Genomic DNA, 16,275 nt, shown 5'->3' with positions numbered 1-16,275 from the left:
AGAAGCGGTTGGGTTCTTCTTGGTAATCACTTCTGGGTACAAGGATAGCTGGTATGGCAGGGCAATGGGGCAAGGAAAGGACAGGCCCCATAGCTGGTGAGCATTACACCGTTCAGCCAAAAAGCAGGATTCAGAGCTGTGTCACTGCTTTGTGCCTGTCCTTTGGTGCCGGGAAAAAGAGGGTAGGGGGACTGTTCAGAAGACATGAACTTCCCAGTAGGGATTTCATTCCACATAGCCTCCATGGAAAGCAGAGCTGGCCCAGGGGGACGCCAGCAGCTCCTCAACCCCTCAAGAGGCCTCATGAGAGGCAGACAGACTGGGTGGCAAAGCCACAAGGGAAGCTGAGAGAGGCAGGAATGACAGAGTGGGTAAGAAGGGTGGTAGGAAGAGGGTCTGGAAGGAGAGGATTCAGGAAGGTGCCCCAGAGATGCAGAAATGCAAAGCGAACAAGGGCGGTGCGTCCGGGTGACCTGCCACCTAGGGGCATCCTCACAGCCCACACCAGCACAGCCAGCAGCCCCTAGGATCACAGGGGATGGTGGTGTCCCACTGGGGGACAGCTGGGACTCTGAGGGACACGCGTGGGGCTTGGCTGCATATTCCCACTAAGCAAAAAGAGAGTGGCTGCGGAAGAGCGGGGAGGGGACTGCGCAGGGTGCCCGCGGGACACCGCGGGGCGAGCAAGCCGAGGCACGGGCACGGTGCATGTGTGCGGTTCAGCCTGCAGAGCCGGGACGATGGGGGCGGCCGGGCCGGGCCGGGCCGGGCTGCGCGGGCGCTGCGGAGCGCAGGTGGGTGCCTCCTCCCGGATCCACTCTACCTGCCGTGGCGGGGGACGCTGCCTCTCCCCACCCGTTTCTCCCTCCGAGTGCCCCCGAGCCAGCCCCGCCTCGGCTGGGTGTCAGGGCTGGGGATCTCCGTGTTTGTTGGTTCTTCCGCGCTGCCGGTGTCTTGGGGGGCTGAGGAGGAGGAGGAGGAGAAGGAGGAGGGCGTGGAGGGGGAGGGGACTGGGGCTTGGGAGACGGCGGCTCCTCGGCCTCTCTTATTGCCGCTGAGTTGCGCTCCTCTTCCTCAGGCTGCGAGCAGGAGCTGCCTGGGCGCTTCCCCCTTCCCCGTCCGGCGCGCTCGCTCGCCTCCCGCCGGGGCAGGTGAGTGCGGGGTGCCGGGCACCGCCGGGCAGTGCCCGTCACCGCCGCCCCGGGGCTGCCGTCCCCGCGGGAGAGCGGGGCAGGCGGGGGGGAACCAGTTTGCCAAACTCCAGCGGCCGGCCGGTCCACGCTCACGGCCGCTTCCCTTCCTTATCTCCTCTCGCAGAGCACCCCCTCCCCGTCTCCCGGAGCCCGCCCAGGCAGAGCGCTCCCGAGGTGCCAGCAGCCGCGAGGATTTTTGTCTGTCTTGTTTGTGTGTTTGTTGGTTTTCGTTGGGTGTTTTTTGTTTTCCCCCTCGTTTTCATTTGGCTTTCTAGTCTCGCTGGGAATGGCAGGGGCAGCGGCGCCTGGAGAAGAAACAAGTGTGGGGAAAGGGAGAGGGAGCCGGAGCTAAATGACAGGATGCGGGCGACTTGAGGCGCAGAAAGAAGCCAGCCTGCCCTGCCCCCGGGACTGCCCTTTGCGGGCCGTGCCTTCTGCTCCTGACTCCGGCCGGAGGATTTAAGACCTAGGAAGAGTTGTGCCTGGAAGGCTTTCTTCTTCTTCTTTTTTTTTTTCTTTTTTTCATTTTTTATTTTTCTGCCTCCTTCCCCTGCTGTCGGAAGGGAAAATGGATTGGGGACTTCTCCTGCACTGTGCAGCCCTCACCTTCACCCTCGCCAGGGCTCTGCGAAGCGGTGAGTGTCACGGGGACGTCTGGTCTCAGCTTGGGCGGGCGGCTACAAGGCTGCGCTCGGGGCTGCCTTTGGGGTCGGGCAGCGGGTACGGAGGGGACTGGCACGGCACCGGCACCATCCTTGTCCCGGCGGGGGGAACTTTCCACCCCGGGTGGCAACAGCGCGGCCCTCGCCCCATAATCGCCTGCCCGGCAGCGCCTTCCGACTTTATTTTCAGTTCTTTTCGGTAGTGGCATAAAGCAGGCTGCTCTCTCTCACTACATCAGGACAGTCAATTATCTTAATAATGTTTCCTCCCATAGGCAATTAAATAAGTCTCGCCTTCGATATTTGAAAGATAAGGAACGCTTTAAAGGGAAGGCTCCCCCCACCGCCCTTTCTTTTTTCCAAAGCTTAAAATTTCAGATTATTGTGCCTTTTATAAGCTGTGCATGTACCTGCGGGTAGTCTTTAAATGGAGAGCTTTCTACGCTACCCCTTCCCTAAGTCTGCAGTTTACATGCAACTTGTACAGTGCCAAGAGAGAAGCTGAGGCTCCCTGTGAAGGCTCAAGACTCCCTTCCAAGAGAAGTAATTCCTTAGCAAATGACTGATGTAGCTAGTTTACTATCAGGCAGTCCTTGAAAACACAACTAATTAAAAGCAGCACGCTCCTCCTTCCCTGAACAATGCCAGGGCACCGTGCATATTTCACTGTGTGATGCATTTTTAAAGATGGTCTAATTGTGGGACTGATTGACGTTTAGCTCTCACACATGAAACAGATCATGTGAGTTTTCCTTCCCCAACAAATCCTGAGCAATTATTATTAAGTAATTATCAAATATTTACTTTTGCCTGACTGGGTTTTCAATCAAAGTAATTAAAAGAAGAGAGCACCCTCCACTTACTCTGGTATATTGTTTTAATAAGGGACCACAAGTGGAGTGTCGTGGAAGAAAGAGTATTAAAATTGCATGTTTTATGATGGAAGTTAATCTCTTTCCCAATGCGTTTTGAGGAGGCTGCTTAATTTAATCAGGACGAGCTGCCTCCTCCAGCGCTGTGGCGCAGGAGCGAAGGCACTAGAGGAGTGTGCCAAGCCCGGCTTGGGGATGCTCCGAGAGGTGTGCTTTGCTCATCCCCAAGCCCCACATGTGGCTCCCACCTAAACCAGGACTGCCCCTAGTCCTGCACCCTCTGAGGGGTGGGAGTGGGCCACCCGCTGCGCTTGTTGATCATTTCTCCCCAGTAAAAGAAAGGGTGTAGAGTGGGTTACTGGGCAGAAGCATTCACTGTTAGCAGTTAATATGTGGCCCTGCTGAAGTCACCAAGGCCATTAACCTCCTGTGAAACCTACCAGACCTACTAATGCCACCTTCACCTACTTGCAGTACTAGTGTCTGCTAAATTAATTCATTAACCCTATTTAGAACTAATGGTCCGAAGTCGTTAGAAACTGCTCTTCTTAATCAAGTGTGAGAGAGATTGCACAGAGCCAGGGAGTCTAGCAGACCCTATTATCTTATTACAATGTCACTTTCCCAGAAGTCACAGATTAAGGAGTGCTGGTGGTAGTGAGTCCACCTCAGCGTCCTCTGAAGTGACTCTGTCAAGTGACTGGAAGCAGCACTGCTTTATTTCAGGCATTTAACAGATGCCAGACTCTGCCATGTTGTTTGCAGGGCTGGAGTGGGCTTAATGATACGGGATCACTTTCAGAGTGTGCTTACACAGGGAGGGCAAGGCAAGATTCCCTGAGAGCCCCAGACAACGGATTAGCAAGATCACCACTGACAGCTTTTGGGCTTTGAGTTGCAACACCTTTTGTTCTGGTCAGAGAAAAACAGCCCTTTTTCAAAGGCAAGGCAGAAATAAGTAATAAGATAGCCTTTCCCAGCAATATGATTAGCAATATCTGGGTTTTGACCGTACAGCTGAGTATGTATCATCCCCTTCCCTCCTAATTTATGGCAAATAATTTCTATAAAGTGTGTAGCTTTATGCATTTTTGATGTGCATTTCCTCATTCATTTCCATTTGACCTGTTTTTCCTACAATAAAATCCTGTACACTTATAAATTCATGTTGAGAGCAAAGCATGCCATTTTGCTTTCACAGGGAATGTTATTAGATACAGCACTGCAGCTTGTGTATACTACTATTGGGATGTAGTGATGTACAGCCTTTCTTTTTAGTGTGGACATTTCTTCCTGTCTGCAGTTTACTGTTATATTTTATTGCTCAAAATTAAACGATCAATGTCTGGAGAAAGTTTTTTTTCTCCCTGAAGGTCTACAGAAAGAAATCCATAGTAGTAAAAGAGTGGTAACACAAACCTGCACTGGACAGTGAAGTGAGTGACCGTGTAGGCTGGATTTCTTGTCCCTTTTTATTTTTCCTGTAAACCTTAAAATGCAACTCTGACAATGCCGGCCAAAGGAGCAAGAGGCAGCATACCACGTTTCACAGTCCCGCTTGGCGATTCTGGAAACTTTTGCAACTATTTAGCTATTAAAAATAGATCTTTGTTGTTGTTGGGGTGAGGGAGGGAACAGAAAAGGAACAGAAAGGTTCTGCTCCATTACTTTGATGCAGTCTCTAAGCATGAACAAACTTCCTGGAAGAAAAACATAGTGGATGATTTCTGCTTCACTAAAACCACTTTGTTCTCTGCTACTCTGGGTTTGAAGAGCACAGATAGTTTCAACCTGCTCAGATTTATGGACTGATAAAACAAAGGGAGGGCCTGCCTCGAATGAGATTGGATCCACCAAGGCAATCCCAGTGGTCAGTGACACAGACCAGGCTTATCTCATAGCTGGGCAGGGGGTCAAATAGCATCCTTTTAGCTCTCCTCCCAGCTTTCCTTAAAACTTCATACTTCAGAAGATTATATTTTTTAGAGACAATTTTGTCTCAGATACCCTTCTGAGCCAACATTAATGCTGTTGTGAGGATGCAAGGTTTTAACACTGTAAGGGGCACTGTTAGCTTGGGGCAGGCGGCTTTTTGAAAAAAATGCTGTTTAGAAATGGGGTATCTTCTGCTACTTGCTGTCTGTCCAGCTGCTGGACATGATGGGCACGGAGAGGCAACCCTCTCTTCCTGGTGGTAATACGTAGCAAGGACGCCTTTGTGTTAAAAGCAGAAGGATGCAGCAAAAGTTTGCTTGAAGAAGGCTGCAGCATCGCCCAGCACTGCCACAGCAGTTGGCTGGTTCGCTGCTGCAGGCTGAAACCAGGTGCCTGCCGGAGGGAACTGAGAAAAGCCAAACTGTTTGCTTTCCCCCGCAGATAAGTGTGGCGACACTATCAAAATTGTCAACCCCGGGTACCTCACGTCTCCCGGCTACCCCCAGTCCTACCACCCCAGCCAAAAATGTGAGTGGCTGATCCAGGCCCCGGAGCCCTACCAGAGGATCATGATCAATTTCAACCCCCACTTCGACCTGGAGGACCGCGACTGCAAGTAAGTGCTGGCGCCGCGCTGCAGAGCGCCACGGCGCCACCTGCCGGCCCTGCCCGACACTGCCGCCGCCGCTCGGGGCTCCGCCGGGCTCCGCGCCTCGCCCGGGGCTGCTCCCAGCCGCTGCCCAGGGGCTGCTGGCTGCTGTTGCTGTGGGAAGACGCAGGAAGCGCTCAGCGAAGCATCCTGCGGGGCGGGGAGGGGGGGTTGGGTTGGGTTGGGTTGGTTTGGGGGTGTGGGGTGGTGGTGTTGAAAGGATCTTTGCAACTTTTTGAGCTTGATAAAGTATATTTGAATCCTGTCTGCCTGATGGGCACGCGGGTGGATGATGGCGGTGACGCATGTTATGGGGGTGCGATTCATTCTGTGTTTGCTGGCCTGCTTGCTCTTTTGAGTAAGTCTCCAGATTTTTTTTTTTAAATAGATGCATTTCATTTTGAATCTCAACCAATACAAATACCCTATAGCAGAAACAGGCAGTTTATGAATTACCAAATCCTCTTAATGCAGAGTCAGTCTGGCATTTACTCTCACTCATTAAGGGGCAGCAGACTGCAGGACTAATAGTCATATTTCCCCCTTTCTCCCTTTGCTGCTGATTTATAGCTAGTAGCTCTTTTACCCCTTCCTCCTGCTCTATAGTAGTGCCCTGAGAGGAGGAAGGAGATCACTGAGGCTCCCTTTGCTCCCCTCTGCTTCTATTCCCTTTGACCAGGAATAAGAAGGGGAGTCAGAGCCTCCCAGAATCTGTTCTCCACTTTTACCCAAATCTGTAAACCACATAGCATAGCTTGCACAAGGCAGCGCAGGGTCAGGTCATTGCCCTCTTCAACATGCCCTCTAAATTTAGCCACTGGCTTCATAAAGAAAACATTTTAGTGATTCATTATTTAAAAAATTCTTGAGTATCATGGATTTCTCATCCCCTTCTGACAACTGCACGAGAGAGTTATTGTTCACTAATGCTGCCAGTCATGGTTTTCTCTGCATGTCAGAAAGATTAAATTCAATAGCCATTGGTGTTTGGTATTTCATGGGAGTATTTGGGCTTTTACAGGATTTGATCTTGTAAAATGATGCTCAGCATCATCAGGAGTGGTTGTAACAAACCATGAAGTTAGAGTGTTGGCCTTAGAGAGAGAGGGCAACTGTACTCAAGCACTTCCTTTTTACTAGGCACATCTCTGTTCCTATCGTCTAATAAATTGTTTACTTAGATCACAGTTATTGATTTCCCTTAAAAATGAAATTCTTTAATGATGCAGTATGGTGCTTAGTTGTTTGGTTTGTTTTTATAATCTCTTCTATATCAGCATTTCAGTATCACAGTTGAGTGACAGTGCAGGAAAACCCTATACTCATAAAACTAAGCTGACTCTTCATTAAAATGAGGTTTTTACTGTGGTGTTGGAGCCACAGCTCATATTCACACCATATGTTCACACGCTGACTTCCCGTTCTTTAATTTTTAATTTGTCATGCTTAGGCAGTGATTCACTTCCTTGTGTCTTCTTGATACAGGTTTTGCTTTCATTCTGTGGGACAGTCCTAATGCTTTAAAATGTTTGTCTGTCTCTCCTTGTTTCTGAGATAGAGATTAGGAAATTGAATCAAGCATATTTCAGTGTCAAGTCCTTTTTGTTCCTTGCTAGAATACATGTTTTTCCAACGCTGTAAAATCAACGTGGTCTTTGACAGCAGTGAAATGGTGTAGAGCATACAATTATTTGAGGAACAAGTAATCTTTGTGGCATAGTGTTGTGCTAAACAGTGCTAGACTGAGCTGAACTGGGTCCAGGGAAGGGATTGACTCCCTCCCTCCATTGCTCCCTTCTCAATATTCATTGTCCACTGTTCCCCCATGCATTATTTGTTCCTCTGAAAGGGGACCCAGTGCAGTAATGTAGTAGTGGGTAGAAGGGAGTCTCTAAACAGGGTTGTTTGCACTGTCTTTGCAGTGTGCAGTGGTGATGACTTCACTGTTATTTGGTCTATACTGAAATACTGATCTTCTAGATTATGCTAAGTTACTCAGTTGCTACTTCACTTATATTGAATATTGCTCTTTTTAACTTGGGAGGGATTGTGTTTGTGCCAAAAATCTTAGGACCAGAGTAATAGAAAATTATTTCAGCAACAGGAATTTGTCAGCCATCTCTGTGGTTTGAAATTTCAGCGTCTACTTACAAAATTCACATTCCTCGTACCAAATATTGGATACAACAGGAGATTAATGCAATAAAACATATCACAATATTTTTTGGTTTTGCAGCTAAGTACAGTCAGATTTCCTAATATACTTAGTTATTAGCAACTCAGTCTGAAATCTAGAAATGTGCAATTTAGGTTACACTTTGGTTTATTGAAAGGTTTAGCACTGGAAATTAATAAGCACTTAAATATGAAATGCAGATACAAAAAGAGAGATAGGGGAATTCATGTCTGGGAACAAAAAATGCCCCATACAATTAGAGTAGACTGGAGAAGAAGATTAGCTTGCTGGCATAACTCCCAAAATCTTCTTTATAATGCTGTTCATTGCATCTTGGACCTTAGTTAGCGTTGAAAACAACATTAATAACAAGGATCCCCTGAGCCCAGGGAGGGAAACTATGTGACTTTGGAAAGGTTACCTTCTTGTTCTGTAGTGCCAACAAGAAAATCAAGTAGCCTTATCTAACTTTAAAAAATGTTATTCTGTGTAGAGGGGTAGGAGTACGGAAATGTAAAACTGGTGAAAGGTTGATTCTCTGAGGAGAATCAAAAGCAGCAAATTTAAGCATTAGCTGTACTGAAGCTGTTCCCAGTTAGTCTCTTTGTATGTTAGGGTTTGGAATTAATTTTAAAAATATGCCCTTGATTTACCTACTTATTATGCTATGCTTTAATGAATAAGTATTTCTCAAATGACTGCTAATAAAATTCATATATGTATGATTTTCTGACAATCAGAACCATTTGAGTTGTTTTAAATTTCAAGCAAACATGGTAAAAATTTCTGTTTCCCTGGAGCTATTCCAAAGGTCTCAACTTACACAGTTTTGAAGAATAAAGATACGCAAATAATTAAAAATATGTTCACACAAGCTAGGTTCAGCTCATAAAAAACAATCTAGCCAGAAACACTGAACCAGCATAATGGAAATACTGAGTCTCGATGGGAAGTATGCAGTCATGTCAACCACAGATTGTTATCAAGGACATACATAATGAAAAAATACATAGTCTCTTTTTAACTTTTAACTTTAATGAGTGCTCTGCCTCCTCTTCAGAAGGCCAAGAAACAGGAATAATGTTTGTACTTTAAGAGAAAAATAATTCCTGTTTGCCGTTTTGTCTTTTCTCAAGAAAGCACCAGTAATAGCCATTCATTTTTTTGAGTCAGGAACATGGTTAAAATGAAGAGACAAAACATATGGCTACATATTAGTTAAAATGCTCCAGTGTTTGCTGCATGTGGTAAATGCTTTTCAGCACTTAGTGCAAGCTGTACGAGTCTTGTGTTGCTGAAGTATCCTAATGTGTAAATGCAGCCATCTTGAATCTAGTAAAACTTTATACCAAGATAATAAACACAAATGTCACTGATACAGTACTTTGAATTTATGGAACTTTTCCGGTTTCCCAGCAATGCACACTATCAGCATGATAATTTATAATGGTTTGTGACAAATGTTGCTGAGCAAAGAGGTGTGTAGTTACATTCAGATCAGATGTCATTATCTAGGGAGCAATAAAAATTTCACAGACACTAGGTTAAAAACATTAAGAAAATGAATGTGAAGCTTCACAAGAAAAGGGCTTAAGAAAGGTGGAGGCCTGAGCAGAGAAAGACCAATACTGATTTCCTTACTGACAAATTATTGACTCTGTTGCCAGACTTGACTGTATTGTTTTACAGGGTTTTCACAGATACACCACACAGCACAATTGGTTTATTGTGCATCATTTATAGATGTAGAGAGTAAATATCACCCTTGCTTAACAATTGTAGAGTATATACAACAACGCTGTCAAATCACCTAGAATGTAAAAATCACCCATTTTGGAAACATTCAAGTTGTAGAAGGAGAAATATCATAGATAATTATTCTTTATATTGCATTTACTAAGGATTAGTTACAATGATGAGATTAGAGCTGTATAGAAATTGCAGTCAGTTGTAGAATACGGATCAAAAAATAGCTGTGATTGTATATACAGAAGAAAACAAATCTTCAGATCCCAGAGTAAGGAAGAAATCATACCTGTCCAGACCTACAGAATGAAACTGTAGCCCCATGGAATATAGACCCTAATGACATTAGAAAGTCATCCATCCATTTTATTTCTAAATAATGTCAATGGGTTTATGCTATAAATCTGTAGGTATAAAAAACTGAGGCTTGTAAAATAAACAGAAGCAAGGCAAGCCATGGCACAGCCTTTCTTTAGTTTCTGCAAAGTTTAAGATTTCATTTGCTTTTGTCTGAATCCTGGTTCCTATTCTTCCATGTGGTGAGGGCTACTTTGTGTAGGCCTTGTGCGTCAGTTTTCTCTTGTTCAGGGGCAGTTTGAGCCCTTTGATTTGAGCCAATGGAGGTGAGGGTGCACATGTCCTTTCTTCCTGTCTAGAGGAGAACTGCCTGTAAAGGACGTTACTGGGCTGTATGTCAAGCCTTGCCTGTCAGAAGGGTCCTGTCAAAGGTTGCACACGTGGTAGATGCTTTCTGACTGCCCAGAGGTGCAGCTAGAGCCTGGCTTCAGGCTTACCAGTCCTGAACTGCTTCCACAAGCTGCACCAAGGGCATCTCAGATGTAATGGAGGGTCCAGCTCCAATACTGTTGGAAGCAACGGGGATTTTGCCTTGTGCTTCGACAGAGTTGCTTCCCGTTATACTTTAAGGCTGTGAGGAAGGGTGCATCACAGGCCCTGTTGGGCTGGTTTATGACTGTATCAGTCATTTTGATGGTAAATGTCAGTGAGAGCTTCCCAATTCCCTGTCCCTCCACCACTGTTGAGCTCAATAGGTAGTGAGATGCCTGCAGCTGACAACATGGGGTAAGCAGCAGAGCTAGCAAAAGAGCAGATTCAAAGGAGCAGGCCTGTGAGACCATGTTTGCCTGTAGCTGAACAGAGAAGTCTGAAGAAGCCAAGGCCTCTCAGCTTTCCAATATGGTTTTAATGGCCAGGCCATGCTCCTCTAAGCATCAGCATTGGGCTTTTAGTGGGTTGCCTGGGGACAAGGTACCCAGGGGAGGTGGGAACGCCTACTGTTCACTGCTGAGGGCAGCTGTTTGCTCTCATTTAATTAACTTGATTGCCCAGCCCATACACCTTGAGCCACCCCACTGCGTACTTCACTGCAGGAGGCTGGCAAAGGCATGAAGCCAGGCTTGACACAGCCATGAGTGGTACGTGGGGTCCAAAACCAGCCTGCTGGGAAGGCTGTACCTGGGCCGAAGGAGAGGCACTCCCACCCCACTGTCTCCCTCAAAAATCTGTCCCTCAGAAACTGTTTGGGGTTAATGGCTGTTTGGGAGTACTAAAGGGATGAAGGGATCATCCTCCATTCTGCCCCCAAAACAAGAAACAAATGTTTTTGGCATAGTTTATAGGATGAGTCGTTGCAATGGATTTGGGGACCATGTGATATCTCATGTTTCTGGGTGCACTTCAAGGGTATTTCTCTGATTTACATGAAGCACACAAACGGCTTTCTCAGAGAGTATGCTGCTAGATTCCAGGCAGCCCTGATGGTGACCACTGCTGTTTGATACCTTCTGGAAGGCTACAGTAAACCTTGTCAAGGAACGGAATCAGCCCAGGAACTGGGTAGGATCAGGGAAGTAGAAAACACTTGTTGCAGTAGACATGGAGCATGTTACCTCTTCTACACACACACACATATATACACACTCAAACAAAACAGAAAACCCACAACTTTTTCTTAAACATTCTGGATCATAAAAGTATATACAAGTATGTGTTCTTTGCTACAGGATTCAGCATGTATTCGCACACAAGTATCAGATGCAAGTATCTAAAGATAATGCTGTTATTTTATTGTGCTTTAGAGACTAAAGAAGAGTTGAAAGAAGCTGGAAATTATATTGTTTTTCTGATTACACAGTGTAATAAACCAATTCTTTTGTTGTTCATCCAAGCACTTAACTCGTGAAAGTCTCTATTGTCAAACTGTTTTAACAATTCTTTCTTTTAGAGTAGCGGTTTGAGTTTTCTCAGAAAGAGGTGTTAGGGAAACCATTACCAAACTGCCTGATCACAGCTAGAGAGGCCATTCATTGCCCTGTGTGTATGGTGCATTCCCTGGCAAAGTAGAGTCTTGGATCTCTGTACAGTAGAGCATTAAAATTATAATAACAATCATATGCAGGTGTTTCTGTTAATCCAGACAGTTAAGTTAACTGTGGGCAGAATTCTGTCTTGATGTGTTACAACCAGATGCCCTTCAGAGAGGAAAAAATTTGAGGGTCAAATATGGATTCTTACAAGCCTATCCTTCAATCTTTCTGTGGACAGAGACTTCTGTCACAAACTCAGAACAGAGAGCTAAGTCCTTTCTAAACTGCAACCCATGGTGGTTGGCATTAGCCCCATGAAACTCTCAATATGTTTTCAGTCAATCCCACCGTGCTGTCCTTTCCAAACACACCCCTCCTGTGCTAATGTAATTAAACAAAAAAACTACGTGCTGCTGAAAATTAGTTTTTTAATTATATCTTATTGCAAGCTGTAACATTGGATCATAATCTGATAATTAGAATATAGAGGGTTTTACACATGCTGATGTAAAACCAACTCAACTATTTTCATTTGTAGTATTTCCAAAGAATGAAATTATGTCTAAAAGCAAGATCTACATGGTCTCACATGTATGTGTCTAGACTTACATATCACACAGAACTGTTTGGATACGGGCATAAATGTTACATGCACATCTTTAAGACCATGCATATATAGACCCTTTTATGTAGATAGTATAGATTTCTTAGTTTATTTAGTAGTTCCTAAAGTAAATCTACCCAGTAAAGCACTAATACCCATCTTAAGGCTGATAATTAGGTATAAAGAGAAAAAAGAGACAGGATTAGTGTTCAGATCATGTTCCAAATGCGTCTTAATTGGGTGTTTATAATCAATCCTGATTGCAAGAGGCAGTGGTTTGGCAGAATAAAGAATGAAAAAGGCTTAGCCCTACTATTTTCCTGTTAGTTGACTTGGCCATAGTATTTAGGTCAGGATTTAGCATCAAATAAGGTAATTTTGTCAGCCTTAGTGGTCCTCATAAAATATATAAAAAGATTTTCTAACAATATGTTTTCAAACTAAAAACTCTCTCAAGCTGGAGTGTTATGTTTATCCAGAATCTTAGAAAATGTTTTCAAGTGAACCACAGAAAAGACTTTGTTCTCCTGGCCTCCATCCACCACTGACTTCTGAAATCAGGTCTGAGTTCACTGTGGGTCTTTCATTGCATTGACCTTGGCACTTTTCTCACCAAGCCACAGTTTTCCATCACAAAATCACACAGCTTGGTATAACGATTATTTCTTTATCCCAAGTAACCAAACAATTTTTTAAGCAGGGTGACAGATTTCCTTCTTGCACTGTGGGAAGCAAGCACCTGGCTATTTCCAAATGGAGTTTTAATGAACTTCCTGAAGGAGATTTGAGAGAAGTTTAATAAGTCACCTGCCAACTTCTTGGGAGCACAGGTCATTTGCTTTTCTGTAGGAATTCACAAAACTGTGAGAGTAACCCCCTACCCAAAGCCTAAACTTTCATGGAGGAAATTGATTTTCATAGGCAGTATCAAAGGTTTTTAGAAACGTAACCTCAAAAAATTAAATTTCTGGTTGTTTCTCACATGTAAGGTACTGTGAAACTCTGTGATACACAGAGCTGGTTCTGAACTGCCTGAGCTTTATAATAATACATTGAAACAGGAAAGTATTGTGCATATTTAGACTCATCTTGCATGTTAATAGCATTACAAATATTTTACGTAATGCTATAAAATGAAGATTTTAAATGGCTCAAAAGGACCATTGAGAAAATATCTCCATATGTGGAAGAGACACCCATTTGACATGATGATTTCTTCCAGAAGAAACTATGCATATCCCTGAAGCACAATAACCAGCTGTTGTACAGGAGAAACTGGGCAGTTATCTGCTGCCTTCCATGCTGATGTAGAGCTGCAGTGGCTACATGCCCCATGCGTCCCCTAAACAGAGACAGACCGAGCCTCCCACTGAATGAGAGCCTGGTTTAATGCCTTTGTTACATTTCCAGCAGCTTGGGCTCCATTGCATGTTTGCACTGAGGGCTACTCCATGCACCCATGAAAGACACAGCCCATCAGACCTGTGGGGTGGGAAAGGGTTGGAGCACTCCACTGTGGGTGGGGGTACTCACTGCCATTGCATCTCAGCCCTGTGCTGGGGCCATGCCCTACTGCTTTTCATGTTGGAAAAGAAGATACAGGTAGTCCTTTTTCTTTTTTTCTTTTTCTTTTCCTTTTTCTTTTCTTTTTCCTTCTTCTTTTCCTTTTTCTTTTTCTTTTTCACAACACTTTTGAAATTGGAAGTTGGTAACCTAAAGAAGGATGGAGAGGTCTGTTCACACCCATGTGATTATTCTGCCTCAGACTTTGAGAAATGTGCCCTCACAGCCAAAGTTTTGATCATTCATATAAGCAGTCCCACTGAAGTCAATTAAAACAGACTCACTTGAGCAGGGCTAATAGCTAGGAGGGACATTTATGGCACTACACAAATTAATAAGTACTTTTTATAACAGTGTATTTCAGATGCTTGCAGAGTAACTTACAATAGAGTAGAAAAATCATCTTCATTCTTTTTTGTCCCCTCAATTCATAAATCACCATAAATAGGTTATCGTTCATTCTCCAAAATCTTAGCTCATAATAGTGAAGCTTTGGGTTGAGTTGGTAAGTACATGGGTGAGAATCAAAGTTTGTCTTGCTGCAGGATCTTTTGCCAATCTGTCATTAAGCCAGACAACTTCTACCGACTTTCCCTAATGTATTCATCTGTAACAAGGGAAGCAGATCAGCAATTTAGAAAAGCTTTAGCTTGATCACCATGCAGAAACGTAGGCTATGCTGCCTATTTCCGTAGCTATCACTCCACTTTGCCAGATACAAAATGAGAGGCTTACATCCCTTATGCTAAAAACCCTTCTTAGAGGAAATCCTAGGCTGTCGCTCCATTTGAATGGCTTTAGTTAAGTCTGGAAAAATATGCAAAGGTAGCTCTTAAATAAAAGCTCTTTTTTTCTCTATTTCGCAGCCATCTCCATAATCTGTTTTGGAGATAGAGGCATAAGGTGTATTAACATGGCAGGCAAATGTTCTGAAAGCTGAGCATTTTTTGACATTCCCACAAAATCCCTGAGACTTTGTGTCACAATTCTATATATCTATTTGTATATTCATATCTGAGCTTAAATCCGAACTTATTTACATGCATTTACAGCAGACAATTTAGGTTCATCTCCATGTATTTCGGATGGCAAACAGTTAGACCAGGTACACATACTAATGCATTTCAAAAGTTTTCTGATGTGTTTCAATAGCACATATGCTATATAGTATAGGTATATACAATAGGTACAGGACCACACTGAGCTGTGAAGCAGTGAAGACAGCTCCACTGTGCCAGTAGTGTTGCACCTGCTCATAGCTCAAATATCCAATACCGTAAACATATCATATTATGTTCCTTACTGGTTTCCATTTTCATTTATCTTCCACTGCTATACGAGATGATGGCCTTCAAACAACATAATAGTCTTCATCTCATTTCTCTGACACCATTGTCAAGCTCGTTATTACTTTTGAACACTGCAGCTAATAGTGCCTATAGTGCTTCTCATTCTTCCCATCATAGCATGTCATTATTCAAGAAACCAATGCTCTTCAGCCTTTCCCACATAAATAGGTCCCTCCCAAACTAAATTTAAAACTTACTTCCAAGAGCCAGTCTCACATTTCCTGGGCAATTAGGCTTCTTCTACTGGCTATTACATTTTTAATTTGCAGATTTTTACCCTTTTTAGTTAACCATACCTGTTGTACTCGAGACTTGAATCTTTGTTTTCTGAAGCCTACTAATACTGATTCATACACTGATTTTTGTACCAATTTCATGGTTTAAGTTAAAGTTTTGTTTGTGTATAGTTAAAACTATACAGCGTGCACTGGGGGATACATGTATTCTAATATAAATATATCTTATGTCAGTACTTTTGCAGAAATAAAACTCACTAGTGCCAACAGTTTGTAGCAGGGACTTCACTGCCTTTTCTGGAATTGTTTCTAAACCGGTATAGCTAAAGTGGCTGTTAAAGCAATGCATAGACCTGCTTCTGCATTATATGACTAGACAGAAATGCTAGGAGAGGATTTTGGATACCATGTTAGCTAAAGTTATTAGCAGAAATTAATTAGATTGCTTTCCTGATTGCAAGCTGCAAATTGCAGCATAGACACACATACATATATATATGTGCGTACTGTGGGATTTACTGACACATCTATTTTCTCTCAGCTTTTACTCTTCAAACAAAAGCTTAGGCAAAGTGTCAAAGCTAAGCAGTTCCTCTGCCTGCTTTCCAGGAAGTTTTTTTTAACTTGCCTCGCTAGACAGCTGCATAAATTACTGTGGGGTGACCTTCAAGCACCCTGCGTACTCCATGGAACTTGTCTATATGCACACTGTCACTCCATGATATTCCATATAACATTTATTCCTTTTCTTAGTTATTCCTCCCCCCACCTCCAACATCACAAAGTGAAAACCTTCTTGTAGGTGTAACCAAAGCTCACCCAATGCTCTGAAATCAATCTCTGAGTGCTCTGAAAATAAACATCTGATCACTGAATAACTTCTGCATGTCCCCATATGCTCAGCATAGAAAGGAAAATATATCCTTCCTTGCCACATCCCAGCTTCTGCTCTTTCTCATCTGA

At 43.9% G+C, this 16,275-nt stretch overlaps 1 protein-coding gene across 4 annotated transcripts in view; it reads left to right on the top strand.

Moving 5' to 3' along the window:
* The first annotated feature begins 1,044 nt into the window (after window positions 1–1,044).
* NRP1 (neuropilin 1) overlaps window positions 1,045–16,275 on the top strand; it is a 117,124-nt gene continuing 101,893 nt past the window's right edge. For all 4 annotated transcript variants that reach the window (XM_065666712.1, XM_065666711.1, XM_065666710.1 and 1 more), the window contains exons 1-3: window positions 1,045–1,151; window positions 1,318–1,828; window positions 5,104–5,278. In XM_065666712.1, coding sequence (XP_065522784.1) covers window positions 1,762–1,828; window positions 5,104–5,278 — 242 coding nt within the window. In that variant the 5' untranslated portion in view covers window positions 1,045–1,151; window positions 1,318–1,761. The remainder of the gene's footprint in view (window positions 1,152–1,317; window positions 1,829–5,103; window positions 5,279–16,275) is intronic.

This window comes from Lathamus discolor, chromosome 2, assembly GCF_037157495.1.
Source record: "Lathamus discolor isolate bLatDis1 chromosome 2, bLatDis1.hap1, whole genome shotgun sequence".
NCBI lineage: Eukaryota > Metazoa > Chordata > Aves > Psittaciformes > Psittacidae > Lathamus > Lathamus discolor.
The sequence above is the reverse complement of the archived record's forward strand: the minus strand, read 5'-3'. Positions and strand labels throughout refer to the sequence as shown.